This window comes from Scyliorhinus torazame, chromosome 16 (assembly GCF_047496885.1).
Source record: "Scyliorhinus torazame isolate Kashiwa2021f chromosome 16, sScyTor2.1, whole genome shotgun sequence".
NCBI lineage: Eukaryota > Metazoa > Chordata > Chondrichthyes > Carcharhiniformes > Scyliorhinidae > Scyliorhinus > Scyliorhinus torazame.
In genome coordinates, this window is record NC_092722.1 from 68872217 (window position 1) to 68888459 (window position 16243).

Genomic DNA, 16243 nt, shown 5'->3' on the forward strand with positions numbered 1-16243 from the left:
TATATGTACTCAGGTAGTGCAACGCTCACTCAATATGTGTACAGGTAGTGCAACCCTCACTCGAAATGTACACAGGTAGTGCAACGCTCACTCAATATGTATACAGGTAGTGCAACCCTCACTCTATATGTACTCAGGTAGTGCAACGCTCACTCAATATGTATACAGGTAGTGCAACCCTCACTCTATATGTACTCAGGTAGTGCAACGCTCACTCAATATGTATACAGGTAGTGCAACCCTCACTCTATATGTACACAGGTAGTGCAACCCTCACTCAATATGTACACAGCTAGTGCAACGCTCACTCAATATGTACACAGCTAGTGCAACCCTCACTCTATATGTACACAGCTAGTGCAACGCTCACTCAATATGTACACAGATAGTGCAACTCTCACTCTACATGTACACAGGTAGTGCAACGCTCACTCAATATGTACACAGCTAGTGCAACGCTCACTCAATATGTACACAGCTAGTGCAACGCTCACTCAATATGTACACATGTAGATGTAGCCCTCACCCAAACTGTACACAGGTAGTTTAACTCGAAATTATTGCAATCTTTGATCAATCTTTATCCCCAGTGGGGATCGCTGCATTGCTCTGTCTGAGTCCAGCGAAGCTTTATTAACCAATAGAATCACAGTTGCCGTCTAATCCTTAATTTTCATGTCACACACATGAATAATATCACAGTTAAACTTTCGTTTTAAGCCAATGAAAGGACAGTAATTCTAGCCAATAGAAAACAGGGCAAATGGACCAATAGAAAAGCAAGGTTTTTCAATCCTTCTTTTACATAATTCTCTCCCCTTTGGCCTTGGAGGTTACGGTGGTTTACAAAAAAGCGCATTACTGAGAAGGCTACCTCCATCATCCTGTCTCCACAGACTAATGTCATTCACTGAGAAACAGGGGGCGGGATTCTCTCAGCTCCCGGCGGTTCGGAGAATCGCCATTTGCGCGACGCCGGTCCACTGCTTCTCCGGCCGGGATGGGCCTAGTGGCTGCCAAGAAAGCCTGAGTCCCGCCGGCACCGTTCACATGTGGTCTTACCCAGCGGGACCTCGGCGTTCATCCTGTCTGGGGCGGCCTGGTGGGGGGGAAGAAGGGGGGTCCGACCCTGGTGGGGGGATGGGGGGGGAGGGGGGGCCTGGCCTGCGATCGGAGCCTACCGATCGGCGGGACGGCCTTTCCTGGTGGGGGCCTCTTTTACTCCGCGCCGGCCCCTGTAGCCCTACGCCACGTTACGTCGGGGCCGGCGCGGAGAAGGAAGCCACCGCGCATATGCGAGTTCCCGCCAGTCGCAAGCGCATGCACGGACCCGCGATGCATGTTTGATGCCGGTATCGGCAGCTGGAGCAGTGTGGGTCGCTCCAATGCTGTGCCTGCCCCCTGTAGGGCAGAGGATCGCTACACTTAGCGGTCCGATGACGCCATCGTTAAACTCTCCAGTTTTTAAGACGGCGTCAACACTGCCGTCAGAAGGGAGAATCCCGCCCAGGATATTATGGTTTCCACAATAACTTATGTCCTTCGCTAAGGAACAGGATATTATGGATTCCACATAACCCTCATTTAATATATACACAGGTAAGCGTAACACTCCCTCAATATGTACATCGGTAGTGTAACCCTCACTCAATATGTACATAGGTAGACATAGCTCTCACCCAAAGTGTACACAGATAGATATAACCCTCACTCAACATGTACACAGGTCAGGGTAGCCCTCACCCAAAGTGTGCACAGCTAGGCGTAACTCTCAGTAAACGTGTACACAAGCGTAACCTAGTGTTTTAAAACTTTTTGGCCCAGAACCCATTTTTACCAACCAGCCACCCTTCGTGACACGCCGCACGAACTTCGTGACCCCCGCTGCCCGATCTTCGCGACCCACGCTGCCCGATCTTCGTGACCCACGCTGCCCGATCATCGTGACACACGCTGCCCGATCTTCGTGACCCACGCTGCCCGATCTTCGTGACCCACGCTGCCCGATCTTCGCGGCCCCCGCTGCCCGATCTTCGTGACCCACGCTGCCCGATCTTCGTGACCCACGCTGCCCGATCTTCGTGACCCACGCAGCCCGATCTTCGCGACCCCCGCTGCCCGATCTTCGTGACCCACGCTGCCCGATCTTCGTGACCCACGCTGCCCGATCTTCGTGACCCCCGCTGCCCGATCTTCGCGACCCACGCTGCCCGATCTTCGCGACCCCCGCTGCCCGATCTTCGCGACCCCCGCTGCCCGATCTTCGCGACCCACGCTGCCCGATCTTCGCGACCCACGCTGCCCGATCTCCGCGACCCCTGCTGCCCGATCTTCGTGACCCACGCTGCCCGATCTTCGCGACCCCCGCTGCCCGATCTTCGCAAACCCCGCTGCCCGTTCTTCGCAACCCATGCTGCCCGATCTTTGCGACCCACGCCGCCCGAACTTCGCGACACCGCAGCCCGATCTTTGCAACCCACGCTGCCCGATCTTCGCGATCCCCGCTGCCCAATCTTTGCAACCCACGCTGCCCGATCTTCGCGATCCCCGCTGCCCAATCTTTGCAACCCACGCTGCCTGATCTTCGCGATCCCCGCTGCCCAATCTTTGCGACCCCCGCTGCCCGATCTTCGCGACTCACGCTGCCCAATCTTTGCGACCCACGTTGCCCGAACTTCGCGACCCCCGCTGCCCGATCTTCGTGATCCCCGCTGCCCGATGTTCGCGACCCCCGCTGCCCGATCTTCGCGACCCCCGCTGCCCGATCTTCGCGACTCACGCTGCCCAATCTTTGCGACCCACGTTGCCCAAACTTCGCGACCCCCGCTGCCCGATCTTTGTGATCCCCGCTGCCCGATGTTCGCGACCCCCGCTGCCCGATCTTCGCGACCCCGCTGCCCAATCTTTGCGACCCACGCTGCCCAATCTTCGCGACCCCCGCTGCCCGATCTTCGCGACCCACGCTGCCCAATCTTCGCGACCTACACTGCCCGATCTTCGCGACCCCCGCTGCCCAATCATTGCGACCCACGCTGCCCGATCTTTGCGACCCACGCTGCCCGATCTTTGCGACCCCCGCTGCCCGATCTTTGCGACACACGCTGCCCGATCTTTGCGACCCCCGCTGCCCGATCTTCATGACCCCCGCTGCCCGATCTTCGTGACCCCCCGCTGCCCGATCTTCGCGACCCACGCTGCCCGATCTTCATGACCCCCGCTGCCTGATCTTCATGACCCCCGCCGCCCGAACTTCGCGACCCCCGCTGCCCGATCTTCGCGACCCACGCTGCCCGAACTTCGTGACCCACGCTGCCCGATCCTCGCGACCCCCGCTGCCCAATCTTTGCGACCCACGCTGCCCGATCTTCATGACCCACGCTGCCCGATCTTCGCGTCCCATGCTGCCTGATCTTTGCGACCCACGCTGCCCGATCTTCGCGACCCATGCTGCCCGATCATTGTGACCCACGCTGCCCGATCTTCGTGACCCACGCTGCCCGATCTTCGTGACCCCCGCTGCCCGATCTTCGTGACCCACGCTGCCCGATCTTCGCGACCCCCGCTGCCCGATCTTCGCGACCCTCGCTGCCCGATCTTTGCGACCCCCGCTGCCCGATCTTCGCGACCCCCGCTGCCCGATCTTCGCGACCCATGCTGCTCGATCTTCGCGACCCACGCTGCCCGATCTTCGTGACCCACGCTGCCCGATCTTCGTGATCCCCGCTGCCCGATCTTCGTGACTCACGCTGCCCGATCTTCGCGACCCCCGCTGCCCGATCTTCGCGACCCACGCTGCCCGATCTTCATGACCCCCGCTGCCTGATCGTCGCAACCCCCGCTGCCCGATCTTCGCGACCCACGCTGCCCGATCTTCGCGACCCACGCTGCCCGATCTTCGTGACCCACCCTGCCCGATCTTCGTGACCCCCGCTGCCCGATCTTCGTGACTCACGCTGCCCGATCTTCGCGACCCCCGCTGCCCGATCTTCGCGACCCATGCTGCCCGATCTTCATGACCCCCGCTGCCCGATCTTCGTGACTCACGCTGCCCGATCTTCGCGACACCCGCTGCCCGATCTTCGCGACCCACGCTGCCCGATCTTCATGACCCCCGCTGCCCGATCTTCGCGACGCCTGCTGCCCGATCTTCGCGACCCCCGCTGCCCGATCTTCGCGACCAACGGTGCCTAATCTTTGCGACCCACGCTGCCCAAACTTCGCGACCCCCGCTGCCCGATCTTCGTGACCCCCGCCGCCCAATCTTCGCGACCCCCACTGCCCGATCTTCGCGACCCACGCTGCCCAATCTTCGTGATCCCCACTGCCCGATGTTCGCGACCCCCGCTGCCCGATCTTCGCGACCCCGCTGCCCAATCTTTGCGACCCACGCTGCCCGATCTTCGCGACCCCCGCTGCCCGATCTTCGCGACCCACGCTGCCCAATCTTCGTGACCTACACTGCCCGATCTTCACGACCCACGCTGCCTGATCTTCGCGACCCACGCTGCCCGATCTTCGCGACCCACGCTGCCCGATCTTCGCGACCCCCGCTGCCCGATCATTGCGACCCACGCTGCCCGATCTTTGCGACCCACGCTGCCCGACCTTTGCGACCCCCGCTGCCCGATCTTTGCGACACACGCTGCCCGATCTTTGCGACCCACGCTGCCCGAACTTCGCGACCCCCGCTGCCCGATCTTCATGACCCCCGCGGCCCGATCTTCGTGACCCCCCGCTGCCCGATCTTCGCGACCCACGCTGCCCGATCTTCGCGACCCACGCTGCCCGATCTTCGTGATCCACGCTGCCCAATCTTCGTGACCCACGCTGCCCGATCTTCGCGACCCATGCTGCCCTATCTTTGCGACCCATGCTGCCCGATCTTCGTGACCCCCGCTGCCCGATCTTCGCGACCCACGCTGCCCTATCTTCACGACCCACGCTGCCCGATCTTTGCGACCCCCGCTGCCCGATCTTCGCGACCCCTGCTGCCCGATCTTCGCGACCCCCGCTGCCCGATCTTCGCGACCCCCGCTGCCCGATCTTTGCGACCCCTGCTGCCCGATCTTCGCGACCCCTGCTGCCCGATCTTCGCGACCCCCGCTGCCCGATCTTTGCGAACCCTGCTGCCCGGTCTTCGCGACCCCTGCTGCCCGATCTTCGCGACCCACACTGCCCGATCTTTGCGACCCCTGCTGCCCGATCTTTGCGACCCACGCTGCCCGAACATTGCGATCCATGGTGCCTGACCTTCGCGACCCCCGCTGCCCGATCTTTGCGACCCATGGTGCCTGAACTTCGCGACCCACGCTGCCCGATCTTCGCGACCCCCGCTGCCCGATCTTCGTGACCTATCATTTTCACTTACCTTTAATGTGACAGGTGAGCCTGCTTGGTCCTCACAATCTGATTTTAAAAAAATGTGTTCTTGGGACATGGGCGTGGCAGGCTGTACCAGCATTTATTGTACATGGTATAAATCTGACTCTGTGTCCACAGGATAAATCTGTCTCTCTGTACACCGGATAAATCTGACTCTGTGTACACAGGATAAATCTGACTCTCATTGCACACAGGGTAAATCTGTCTCAGTGTACATGGGTTAAATCTGACTCGCTGTGTAGAAGGAGTAAATCTGATTGTGTACATGGAGTTAATATGACTCTGTACACAGAGTAAATATGACTCTGTACGCCGGATAAATCTGGCTCTGTGTACACAGGATAAATCTGACTCTCGGTGTACACAGGGTACATCAGACTTGATCAGTGTACAGGGGATAAATCTGACTCTCTCTCTGTACATGGGGTAAATTATTCTCTCTATCTCTGTACACAGGATAAATCTGACCCTCTGTGCATACGGGGTAAATCTGACTGTGTACACGGGATAAATCTGACTCTCTGTGTACATGGGGTAAATCTGACTCTGTGTACACAGGATAAATCTGACTCTCTTTGCACACAGGATAAACCTGTCTCAGTGTACATGGGTTAAATCTGACTCTGAGTACACGGAGTAAATCTGACTCTGTACACGGGATAAATCTGTCTCTCTGTACACCAGATAAATCTGGCTCTGTGCACACAGGATAAATCAGTCTCAGTGTACATGGGTTAAATCTGACTGTGTAGAAGGGGTAAACCTGACTCTGTGTACACGGAATAAATCTGACTCTGTATTAGGGATAAATTTGACTCACTCAGTGTACATAGGGTAAATCTGACTCTCTCTGTGTACATGGGGTAAATCTGTCTGCCTGTGTACATGGAATAAATCTGATTCTGTGTACACGGAATAAATCTGACTCTCTGTGTGCACAGGACAAATCTGACTCCCTGTGTACACGGGGTAAATCTGACTCTCTGTGTTCATGGGGTATATCTGACTCCGTGTACATGGAGTAAATCTGACTCTGTACATGGGATAAATCTGACTCACTCAATGTACACGGGCTAAATATGACTCTCAGTGTACATGGGTTAAATCTGACTCTCTGTGTACACAGGATCATAGATCATAGAATTTACAGTGCAGGAGGCCATTCAGCCCATCGAGTCTGCACCGGCTCTTGGAAAGAGCACCCCACTTAAGCCCACACCTCCACCCAATCGCCGTAACCCAGCAACCCCACCTAACCTAAGGGCAATTTAGCATGCCCAATCCACCTAACCCTGCACATCTTTGGACTGTGGGAGGAAACCGGAGCACCCGGAGGAAACCCACGCAGACATGGGGAGAATGTGCAGACTCTGCACAGACAGTGACCCAAGCCGGAATCGAACCTGGGGCCCTGGAGCTGTGAAGCAATTGTGCTATCCACAATGCTACCGTGCTGCCCACTAGATAAATCTGACTGTGTACATGGGTTAAATCTGACTGTGTAGAAGGGGTAAATCTGACTCTGTGTACACGGAGTAAATTTGAATATCTCTCCCTAAATGCATGGGGTAAATCTGACTGTGTACATGGGGTAAATCTGACTGTGTACATGGGGTAAATCTGACTGTACATGGGGTAAATCTGAATATCTCTCCCAATGTACATGGGGTAAATCTGACTTTCTTTGTAGACAGGGTAAAACTGATTCTCTATATGCACATTGGATAAATCCGACTCTGTGTACACGGGTTAAATCTTTTTCTCTCTGTACACAGCGTTATATTACTGGGTCTAGTAATATGTATCGTTACTAATTGCTGTTGATGCCGATGGTCTGATGGTGTGATCCTGATGAAACCACAAGTCTTCAACATAAGCAAACTAATTTATTTAAAGTAACGATTGATTAAATCTGAGTTTGACACTCTGCAGAACTATCTCTAGAAATCAAGTAATTAAATATGATGTATTAACTGACTCACAACTAATAATACTAACTATAATGAGAGCTATCTAAATACACAACTGCTTACTAAACACTCCTGGGTAGAAAGAGACCAAGATTCTTTAGGAGCTGATATTTATACTGGATCGTGTAATGCCCTCCAGTGGTAGTGTTACAGCTAGATGTTATAATTAACCCTTTAGTTATATCCACATATACATATCATTACACACAGGGTAAATCTGACTCTCTCTCTCTCTGTACACAGGGTAAATTTGACTGTGTACACAGGGTAAATCTGACTCTCTCTCTGTACACAGGGTAAATCTGATTCTCTCTTGTATACACTGGATAAATCTGACTGTGTGTACACGAACTGGGTAAATCTGAATCTCTCTCCCTGTGTACATGGGGTAAATCTGACTTTCTTTGTAGACAGGATAAATCTGACTGTTAATCTGCATGTGTGTGTACATGGGTATATCTGACTCTTTCTGTATACACAGGGTATGTCTGAATCTGTGTACCTGTGTGTGTGTACATGGGGTATATCTGACACATTCTCTGTTTTGGGTTATATCTCACTCTTGTCCTCTATTGACCTCAAGGTTGTCGCGACGACCATCCTGCTGGAGCGTCGGTTACCCAAATGCATCTGGCCCCGGATTGGGATTCACGGAGCAAACTTTGGGTTGGGGAACAATTGGTATCTCAGGTATGCCCACAAAACCCCTGCCTTTGTTATCCCAGGTTTCTGGGGGTGATGAGAGGTTTCTGGAGGTGTGGTTTGGTTAGCGTTATGGTTAGGAGTTAGGATTAGTGTTAGGATTAGGAGTTAGGATTAGGAGTTAGTATTAGGGTTAGGGGTTAGGATTAGTGTTAGGATTAGGGGGTTAGGGTTGGGGGATTAGGATCACGGCATTAGGGGTAAGGATCATGGCATTAGGGGTAAGGATCATGGCATTAGGGGTTAGGATCATGGCATTAGGGGTTAGAGTCAGGGCTTTTGGGTTAGGGTAAGAGCATTAGAGTTAAGGTCAGGACATTCGGTGTTAGGGTCAGGGCATTAGGGTTAGGATAACGGCATTAGGGGTTAGGGTCAGGGCATTAGAGTTAGGGTTAGGAGCAGGGGTTAGAGTTAGGGTTGAGGGTTTGGGTTAGGGTTAGGATTATGGTTATGGTTAGGGTTATGGTTAGGGTTTGGGTTAAGGTGAGGGTTTGGAGTAGGTATTAGGGTTGAGGATTTGGTTTAAGATTAGGGTTAAGATTAGGGTTTGGGGGACGGGTACCGGAGGTAGTGGTGTCTATGGATGCGGAGAAGGCCTTTGATCGGGTGGAGTGCCAGTACCTGTTTGAGGTCCTGGGAAGGTTTGGGTTTGGGCCAAAGTTTGGGGCAAGGGGCGTGTGCTGTGCGTGGCCCCCTTGGCGAGTTTACGGATCAATGAGATGAGCTCACATAGTTTCGGGTTGCGTAGGGGAACTAGACGGAGTGCCCGCTGTCGCTGCTGCTGTTTGTGCTTGCCATTGAGCCCTTGGCAATGGCCCTTAGGGGGTCAACAGAGTGGCACGGGATTAGGAGAGGGAATCGGGAGCACCGGGTGTCGCTGCACATGCTGTTGTCTGTGTTGGACCCGCTGGAGAGTATGGGGAGGATTATGAGCCTATTAGAGAGGTTCAGGCCTTTTTCGGGTTATAAGTTGAACATGGTGAAAATGGAGGTGTTCCTAGTGAACGAGTCGGGTGGGAGAGCTAATTTAGGAGGGTTACCATTTAGGGTAGCCGGGGACAGGTTTAGGTATCTGGGGGATCCAGGTGATGGGGGAATGGGCGTCATTGCGTCAGTGGAACTAAACAAGGTTGGTGGGGGGGAGATAAAGGAGGAAGTTAGGAGGTGGGATAGACTGCACTCGATGTTGCTGGGAAGGGTCCAAGTGGTGAAAATTAATGTCTTGCCAAGGTTGTTATTTAATTTCCAGACACTCCCGATTTTTATTCCGAAGACCTTTTTTCGGAAGTTGGACACAGTAATTTCAGAGTTTATATGGGCGGGGAAGGTGCCAAGCGTGAAGAGGCAGAGGCAGCCGGAGGATAGAGGGAGTTGCCGGTACCGAGCCTGCTGCATCACCATTGAGCAGCGAATGTGGAGAAAGTGAGGTGATGGTGGGAAGGGGCGGGGCCGGAATAGGTTAGGATGGAGGAAGAGTCCTGTAGGGGATTCAGCCTGAGGGTCATAGTGATGATGGTGCTACCGCTAGACCGAAGAGATGGAGAGCCCGTGATTAGAATGTGGAACCAGCTGAGGAGGCACTTTCGGACGGTGGGGATGTCGGCGATAGTGCTGTTGTCTGATAACCATTGGTATAATCTGGGGGAGACGGAAGCAGAGAGAGGTGGGATTGGTGAGAGTGAGGGAAATGTATTTTGGAAGAGGGGTTCGCAAGTCTAGAGGAGCTGCGGGAGAGGGTAGAGCTGAAGGGATGTGAATTTAGGTATTAACAAGCATGGGACTTTGCACGGAAGGCATGGAAAGTTTCCCACGCTGCTGAAATATACCCTAATAGAATGGTGCCTGCATCCGGACATGGAAGGGGAGGGTAGGATTGGGGACATTTTTGGGTGGCAAGAGGATCAAGGAGAAATGGGAGGTGGTGTTTGGGGGGGGAGATAGGTTGAGGAGTGTGGAGTGAGGGATTGCACAGGGTGAATTCAACCTCCTCATTTCAGAGGATGATTGTGATACAGTTTAAGGTGGTACACAGGGTGCATATGACTCGGGCGAGGATGAGTGGGATCTTCCAGGGGTTGGCAGACGAGTGAGAAATGTGGACGGGGACCAGCAAAACATGCACATATGTTCTGGGACTGTGAGAGGTTAGAGACGTAGTGGGCCGGGGCACGAGCAAAGATTGTGGGGTAGGAGGTCAGGCCGGACCCAATGGTAGCGATATTTGGGATATCGGAAAGCCGGAGCTGATGGAGAGGATGAAGGTCGACGTCGAGGGCTTGGTCTCTTTGGTTGCCCAGCGAAGAATTTCGTTGGAATGGGGTTGATTCCGCCACCGGGGGGACGGCCTGCCTAGACGACCTGTACAACTTCCTTGGGTTGGAGAAAATTAAGTTTGAACTGAGGGGTTCAGTGGAGGGATTTGAGGCACGGTGGGGATTCTTCGTGGCCATGGGACGGCAACTGAGTTGGGGATGGTGTTCTCCGCATTCTTTATGTTTTTGTATTTTTCAAAATATGTTTGGAATAAAATACATTTTTTTAAAAGGATAAGGGTATGGATTGGAGGTTGGGGTTAGCATTGAAGGTTTCGGTTAGGTTTAGGATTAGGATTATGGTTAGAGTTATAATGAGGATTTGGGTAAGGGATTAGAATTAGGGTTGAAGGTTCGGGTTAGGATTTGTGTTCGGTTTAGGTCTACAGTTGGGGTTAGGGTTTGGATTAGGGATAGGATTAGGCTTCAGGACAGGGTGATGATGTGGGGTTAACCCGCTGATGTTGGCAATGTGCCGCCAATATGAGGGATATTTCTGAATCATTGTTTGCTGTTGTTCATCTCAACCTCTTGCTCTCTCCCTTCAATGCCCCCCCCCCCCCCCCCCCCACAACCTGCAGAGTTGAGGACCGCAACGAGAGTGCAACCCAGAGGGCCCGTCGGTACGTCAAGCATTTCCACCTGGCCGCTGTTTCCGGGCCGGAGAAGCAGAAAGAGGGAGAGGCGTTCCGTGATCCCAGCCCGCGGAGGGAGAAGCTGGAGGGCCCGGTTCCAGGGCAGGGTTGGGAGATCGTCAGGCGGACGGCGATGAGCCAGGTTCTCGGCGAGAGGCATGAGCACATCTATCACGTGTGAGGGAGCCGGCGGGAGTTGGTCCCGAGTGGAACCTGGTCACCCCGGCCTCGAACTGTCAACTCCGAGGGAGGTTTGGAATGGGGTCCGGGCCTTCACCCGCCTCCAGGCTGGGAGACTCACTTTGGGGCTCTTGCTCGCAACCTCCCCTTTACCCTCTGGCTGCGCCGGGGGGGTGGGGGGGGGGGGGAGGGGGTAGTTGCATCTTCCAGTTCATCCACCGCTGAGATATAACGGTGCTCCCAGCACTAATGAAATGTAATAATAAATTCTCATTGCTCCGGACTGTCGAACCTCTCCAAATAAAATATCCATTCTCCCAGACTTTGTTTTTTTGGGGGTGAGGTACCCTCAATAATGACGCTTAGAGATTAAACTGTAAAGAAGGCTTTATTAGACTAATAACTATGCTAGAGCTAGAGACGAGAGCTGACTGTTACACAGACCATGAGGCAGCCCTTTATGTATGGCTCCCAGATGGGCGGAGCCAGAGGCGGAGTCCCCAGGGTTCCAAGCCCGGTCTTAAAGGGGACATCACCTTACATGATGATAAGGCAGTAACCGTTCATCACATTCACCCCGTTTAAAAAGGAGTCCGGCGGGGGTGAAGTGCCATCATAGATCCATCCGTCTCGGTGGCCGGATCGTCCTCCTCGATCTCCTCAATTCGGGCGGTGGTGCGGCGGGCACGGACGTCCCGGTTGAGGGCACATCCGGGAGCACAGCGGTCGGAACTTCGGTCCGGGTCGGGGCAGGGGAAGTAGGCAGGGCTGGGGGTAGCGGAGCCGGCGCTGGCGGGGTGTGTAAAGGGGGGGGGCACGGTAGGGGCTCACCAACGGGGGGTAGGGCCGGAAGGGGGTGTGTTGTAGGGGGCGACGGGTCCTGCAGGGGAGCGGCGTCTGTGGTGGAGGATCCAGCGGGCGCCAGATCCCGGAGGGAAACCGTATCTTGCCTGCCATCGGAGTACTCCTCGTAGGCGTAACTGGGGTTGGCGTGGAGCAGTCGGACCTTTTCAACTAGGGGGTCCGTTTTATGGCTCCTTGCGTGCCTCCGGAGAAGAACAGGTCCCGGAGCTCCAGATGGGCGGAGCCAGAGGCGGGGTCCCCAGGGTTCCAAGCCCGGTCTTAAAGGGGACATCACCTTACATGACGATAAGGCAGTAACCGTTCATCACAGGGGGGAAATGGAGAAGGTACGGGCAGGAATTGGGGGAGGGAGAGAGGGAACGTCAGGCAGGGATTGGGGGAGGGAGAGAGGGATGGTCAGGCAGGGATTGGGGGAGGGCGAGAGAGATGGTCAGGCAGGGATTGGGGAGTTAGAGAGGGATGGTCAGGCAGGGATTGGGGGAGGGAGAGAGGGATGGTCAGGCAGGGATTGGGGGAGGGAGAGAGGGATGGTCAGGCAGGGATTGGGGGAGGGAGAGGGATGGTCAGGCAAGCATTGGGGGAGGGACCTGGGAGGGGGAAATGAGCAATATGGTGAGGTGGGAGTGGGGGATATTGGGAGGGAGAGTGAGGGATATTGGGACGAGGGTGTGGGATATGGCGAGCTGCGAGTGAGGGGTAAGGGTCTGGAGAGTGAGGGAGGTGGGGAGATGGGAGTGAGGGTATGTTGAGGTTGGAGTGAGGGATATGGGTAAGAGATGAGGGAAATGGGGAGGTGGCATTGAGGGATGTAGGGTGGAGCGAATGAGGAATACGAGGAGGTGGGAATGAAGGTTATAGGGAAGGAGGAGTGTGGGGTATGGAGACGAGTGAATGATGAATATGGGAAGGTGGGATTGAGGGATGTGGGTAGGTGGGAGTGAAGAATATGGTGAGGGGGACTGAAGGATATAAGGAAGTTGTAGTTCGGGATACGTGGAGAGTGGGAGATGGTCAGGCAGGGATTGGGGGAGGGAGAGAGGGATGGTCAGGCAGGGAGAGAGGGATGGTCAGGCAGGGATTGGGGCAGGGAGAGAGGGATGGTCAGGCAGGGATACCCATATCCCTCACTCCGACCTCAACATACCCTCACTCCCACCTCCCTCACTCTCCAGACCCTTACCACTCACTTGCAGCTCGCCATATCCCACACTCTCGTCCCGATATCCCTCACTCTCCATCCCAATATCCCCCACTCCCACCTCACCATATCACTCATTTCCCCCTCCCAAGCCCCTCCCCGAATCCCTGCCTGACCATCCCTCTCCCTCCCCCAATCCCTGCCTGACCATCCCTCTCTCCCACCCCCAATTCCTGCCTGACCATCCCTCTCTCCCTCCCCCAATCCCTGCCTGACCATCCCTCTCTCCCTGCCCCAATCCCTGCCTGACCATCCCTCTCGCCCTGCCCCAATCCCTGCCTGACCATCCCTCTCTCCCTCCCCAATCCCTACCTGACCATCCCTCTCTCCCTCCCCAATCCCTGCCTGACCATCCCACTCTCCCTGCCCCAATCCCTGCCTGACCATCCCTCTCTCCCTCCCCCAATCCCTGCCTGACCATCTCTTCCACTCTCCACGTATCCCGAACTACAACTTCCTTATATCCTTCAGTCCCCCTCACCATATGCTTCTCTCCCACTTACCCACATCCCTCAATCCCACCTTCCCATATTCAGCATTCACTCATCTCCATATCCCACACGCCTCCTTCCCTATAACCTTCATTCCCACCTCCTCATGTTCCTCATTCCCATTTCCCCATATCCCTCAATCCCACCTCACCATATCCCTCACTCCCACCTCCCCATATCCCTCACTCACCCCTATGACCTTCACTCCCAACTCCCCATTTCCCTCAATCCCAACTCCCCATCTCCCTCACTCCCAACTCCCCATATCCCTCGCTCCCTCTTACCATATCTCTCACTCTCCCTTCCCATATCCTTCACTCCTACATCCCCATATGCCTTGCTCCCACCTCAAAATATCTCATACTCTACCTTCCCCACAGCCCCCACTCACCCTCCCCATATCTCTCATTCCCTCCTCCACACATCCCTCAATGCCACCTCCCCATTTCCTCATCTCTTACTCATATCCCTCACTCCGACCTCAACATACCCTCACTCCCCCCCTCCCCACCTCCCTCACTCTCCAGACCCTTACCCCTCACTCGCAGCTCGCCATATCCCACACTCTCGTCCCAATATCCCTCACTCTCCCTCCCAATATCCCCCACTCCCACCTCACCATATCACTCATTTCCCCCTCCCACGTCCCTCACTCACGTCACCATATCCCTCACTAACCCCTGTCCATTTTCCTGTAGGAGCGGTTTCAAGGCCTGTGTATTGAGTCGGCTTCCATGTGGGCTTTTCTCCTGTGGCTCAACTCAGCACAAAGAGCAGCAGACACATCAACAATCTGAAGACGGTTTTATTTTCTACAAGCTTGCATTCATGTACATGAGAGATACGACCTGGATAGTTGCCAAGATCCTTCTACAGAACAAAGACACAAACTCAGCACAAATACAACTTTCAAAAATCAATAGCCCTTCCAGTTGGATGCGATCCAATTCCTTAAGTTGCTATGTTTAAACTTATCCAATAGAATCACAAGCAATGTTCAAACTTCACCCAATAGAATTGCAAGCAATGTTTAAACTTCACCCAATAAAATCGCAAGCAACCGATGATTGATGCCAGGATCCTCATCCTGACAGCTGTGTACAATCTCAGCATCCTGTGCTGTTTGTTTGTGAGAAACAGAACCAGCACCCTGGATTGTTTCACTATTCATTACTTATTACCGCTATGCCCTAAAAATACAAGATTTAAAAAATATATATTTTTATTCTCCATTTTCACATTTTCTTCAGAAGTTACACCCCACCAATAAACGATGACGAATACAATGTCAATCCCCCTACAAATAACAACAATCCCATCCTCCCACCCCCAAACAACGGCCTGCATGACAATATATGCTTCAAATAAAACTAAACCACCCAAGGAGGAAAAAAGAAAAAGGAATCAGGAATCACCCCCTGGTCACTGTTGATATATATAGTCCAACCCCCTCCCCTAATATTCAATGCCATCCAATCCCCGAAAGAGTACCGTGAATGGTACCCATGAATTGTAGACACCGCTCCCCCCCCCCCCCAGACCCCTCCCCTCCACTTCATCTTGTAAACTCCTCCCCCCAGCTTTGTTTCCTTCCCCCAACTTTTCACCCCGGCTAGACTCACCAAAACCTGTTCTACCAGGCTCCGATGACTGCAGCCCCTCCCCCCACCTCACTCCCGTTCACTGACCGGTTTAAACAGGCCAGTGTGGAGGCCCCCACCCCCCCCCCCCCCCCCCCCCCCGGGTCTCCTTCCCCCTTGCCCGGTCCCAGGAAAATCAAGAAATCTCCTTTAGCACACAACCCCAGCATACACACCCAAGCCCCAAAGAACCATCATTGCAAATGAAAGTCCCAACTCTTCCCTTGTCCAAATATACAGCGTCGACTAATTTGGTACATACACCAACATGCTGTGAAAAAATAAAGTTACATGAGGCTACATCGGTGCATGACCCGCTCTCAGTCCCATTTCTCAATCCTGCCACAGTCCTTCTGCCTTCGCAAACACCTCCGCCGCTTCCGCCGTCCCAAAATAAAAGTCCTTGGATTTGTAGGTCACCCTGAACCTAGCTGGATATACTATGCCACACTGCACCTTGCTGATGTACAGTGCCTTCTTCACCGGCTGAAGGCAGCCCGCCTCCTCGCCAGCCCCACCGTAAAGTCCTGGTATATGCGTACACCAGCTCCAGCCCATTGCACCACCCACTTCTGCTTTGCCCAGCACAGGACCTTCTCCTTCACGCTGTACCTATGGAAACACACAGTTACTCTTCTTGGCGGCTCACTCGCCTTTGGTCTAGGCCTCCGCGACCGTAGAGCCAGATCCAGTTCGTATCGAGAGGGATCGTCCCCCTCCCCCAATAGCTCCGCCAACATCGTGGCAAAATACTCCGTCGGCCTCGGGCCTTCCACCCCTTCGGGCAGACCCACGATCCTCAGATTCTGCCGCCTGGATCTGTTTTCCAGGTCTTCCATTTTGGCTCGCCGACCCTTGTTGGTCTCTGT

At 54.2% G+C, this 16243-nt stretch overlaps 1 protein-coding gene across 2 annotated transcripts in view; it reads left to right on the plus strand.

The window, feature by feature from the left end:
• The window catches only part of trpv6 (transient receptor potential cation channel, subfamily V, member 6), a 164461-nt gene extending 152965 nt beyond the window's left edge, over window positions 1–11496 (plus strand). For both annotated transcript variants that reach the window (XM_072478605.1, XM_072478604.1), the window contains 2 exons: window positions 7936–8042; window positions 10948–11496. In XM_072478605.1, coding sequence (XP_072334706.1) covers window positions 7936–8042; window positions 10948–11182 — 342 coding nt within the window. In that variant the 3' untranslated portion in view covers window positions 11183–11496. The remainder of the gene's footprint in view (window positions 1–7935; window positions 8043–10947) is intronic.
• Window positions 11497–16243: the final 4747 nt, after the last annotated feature.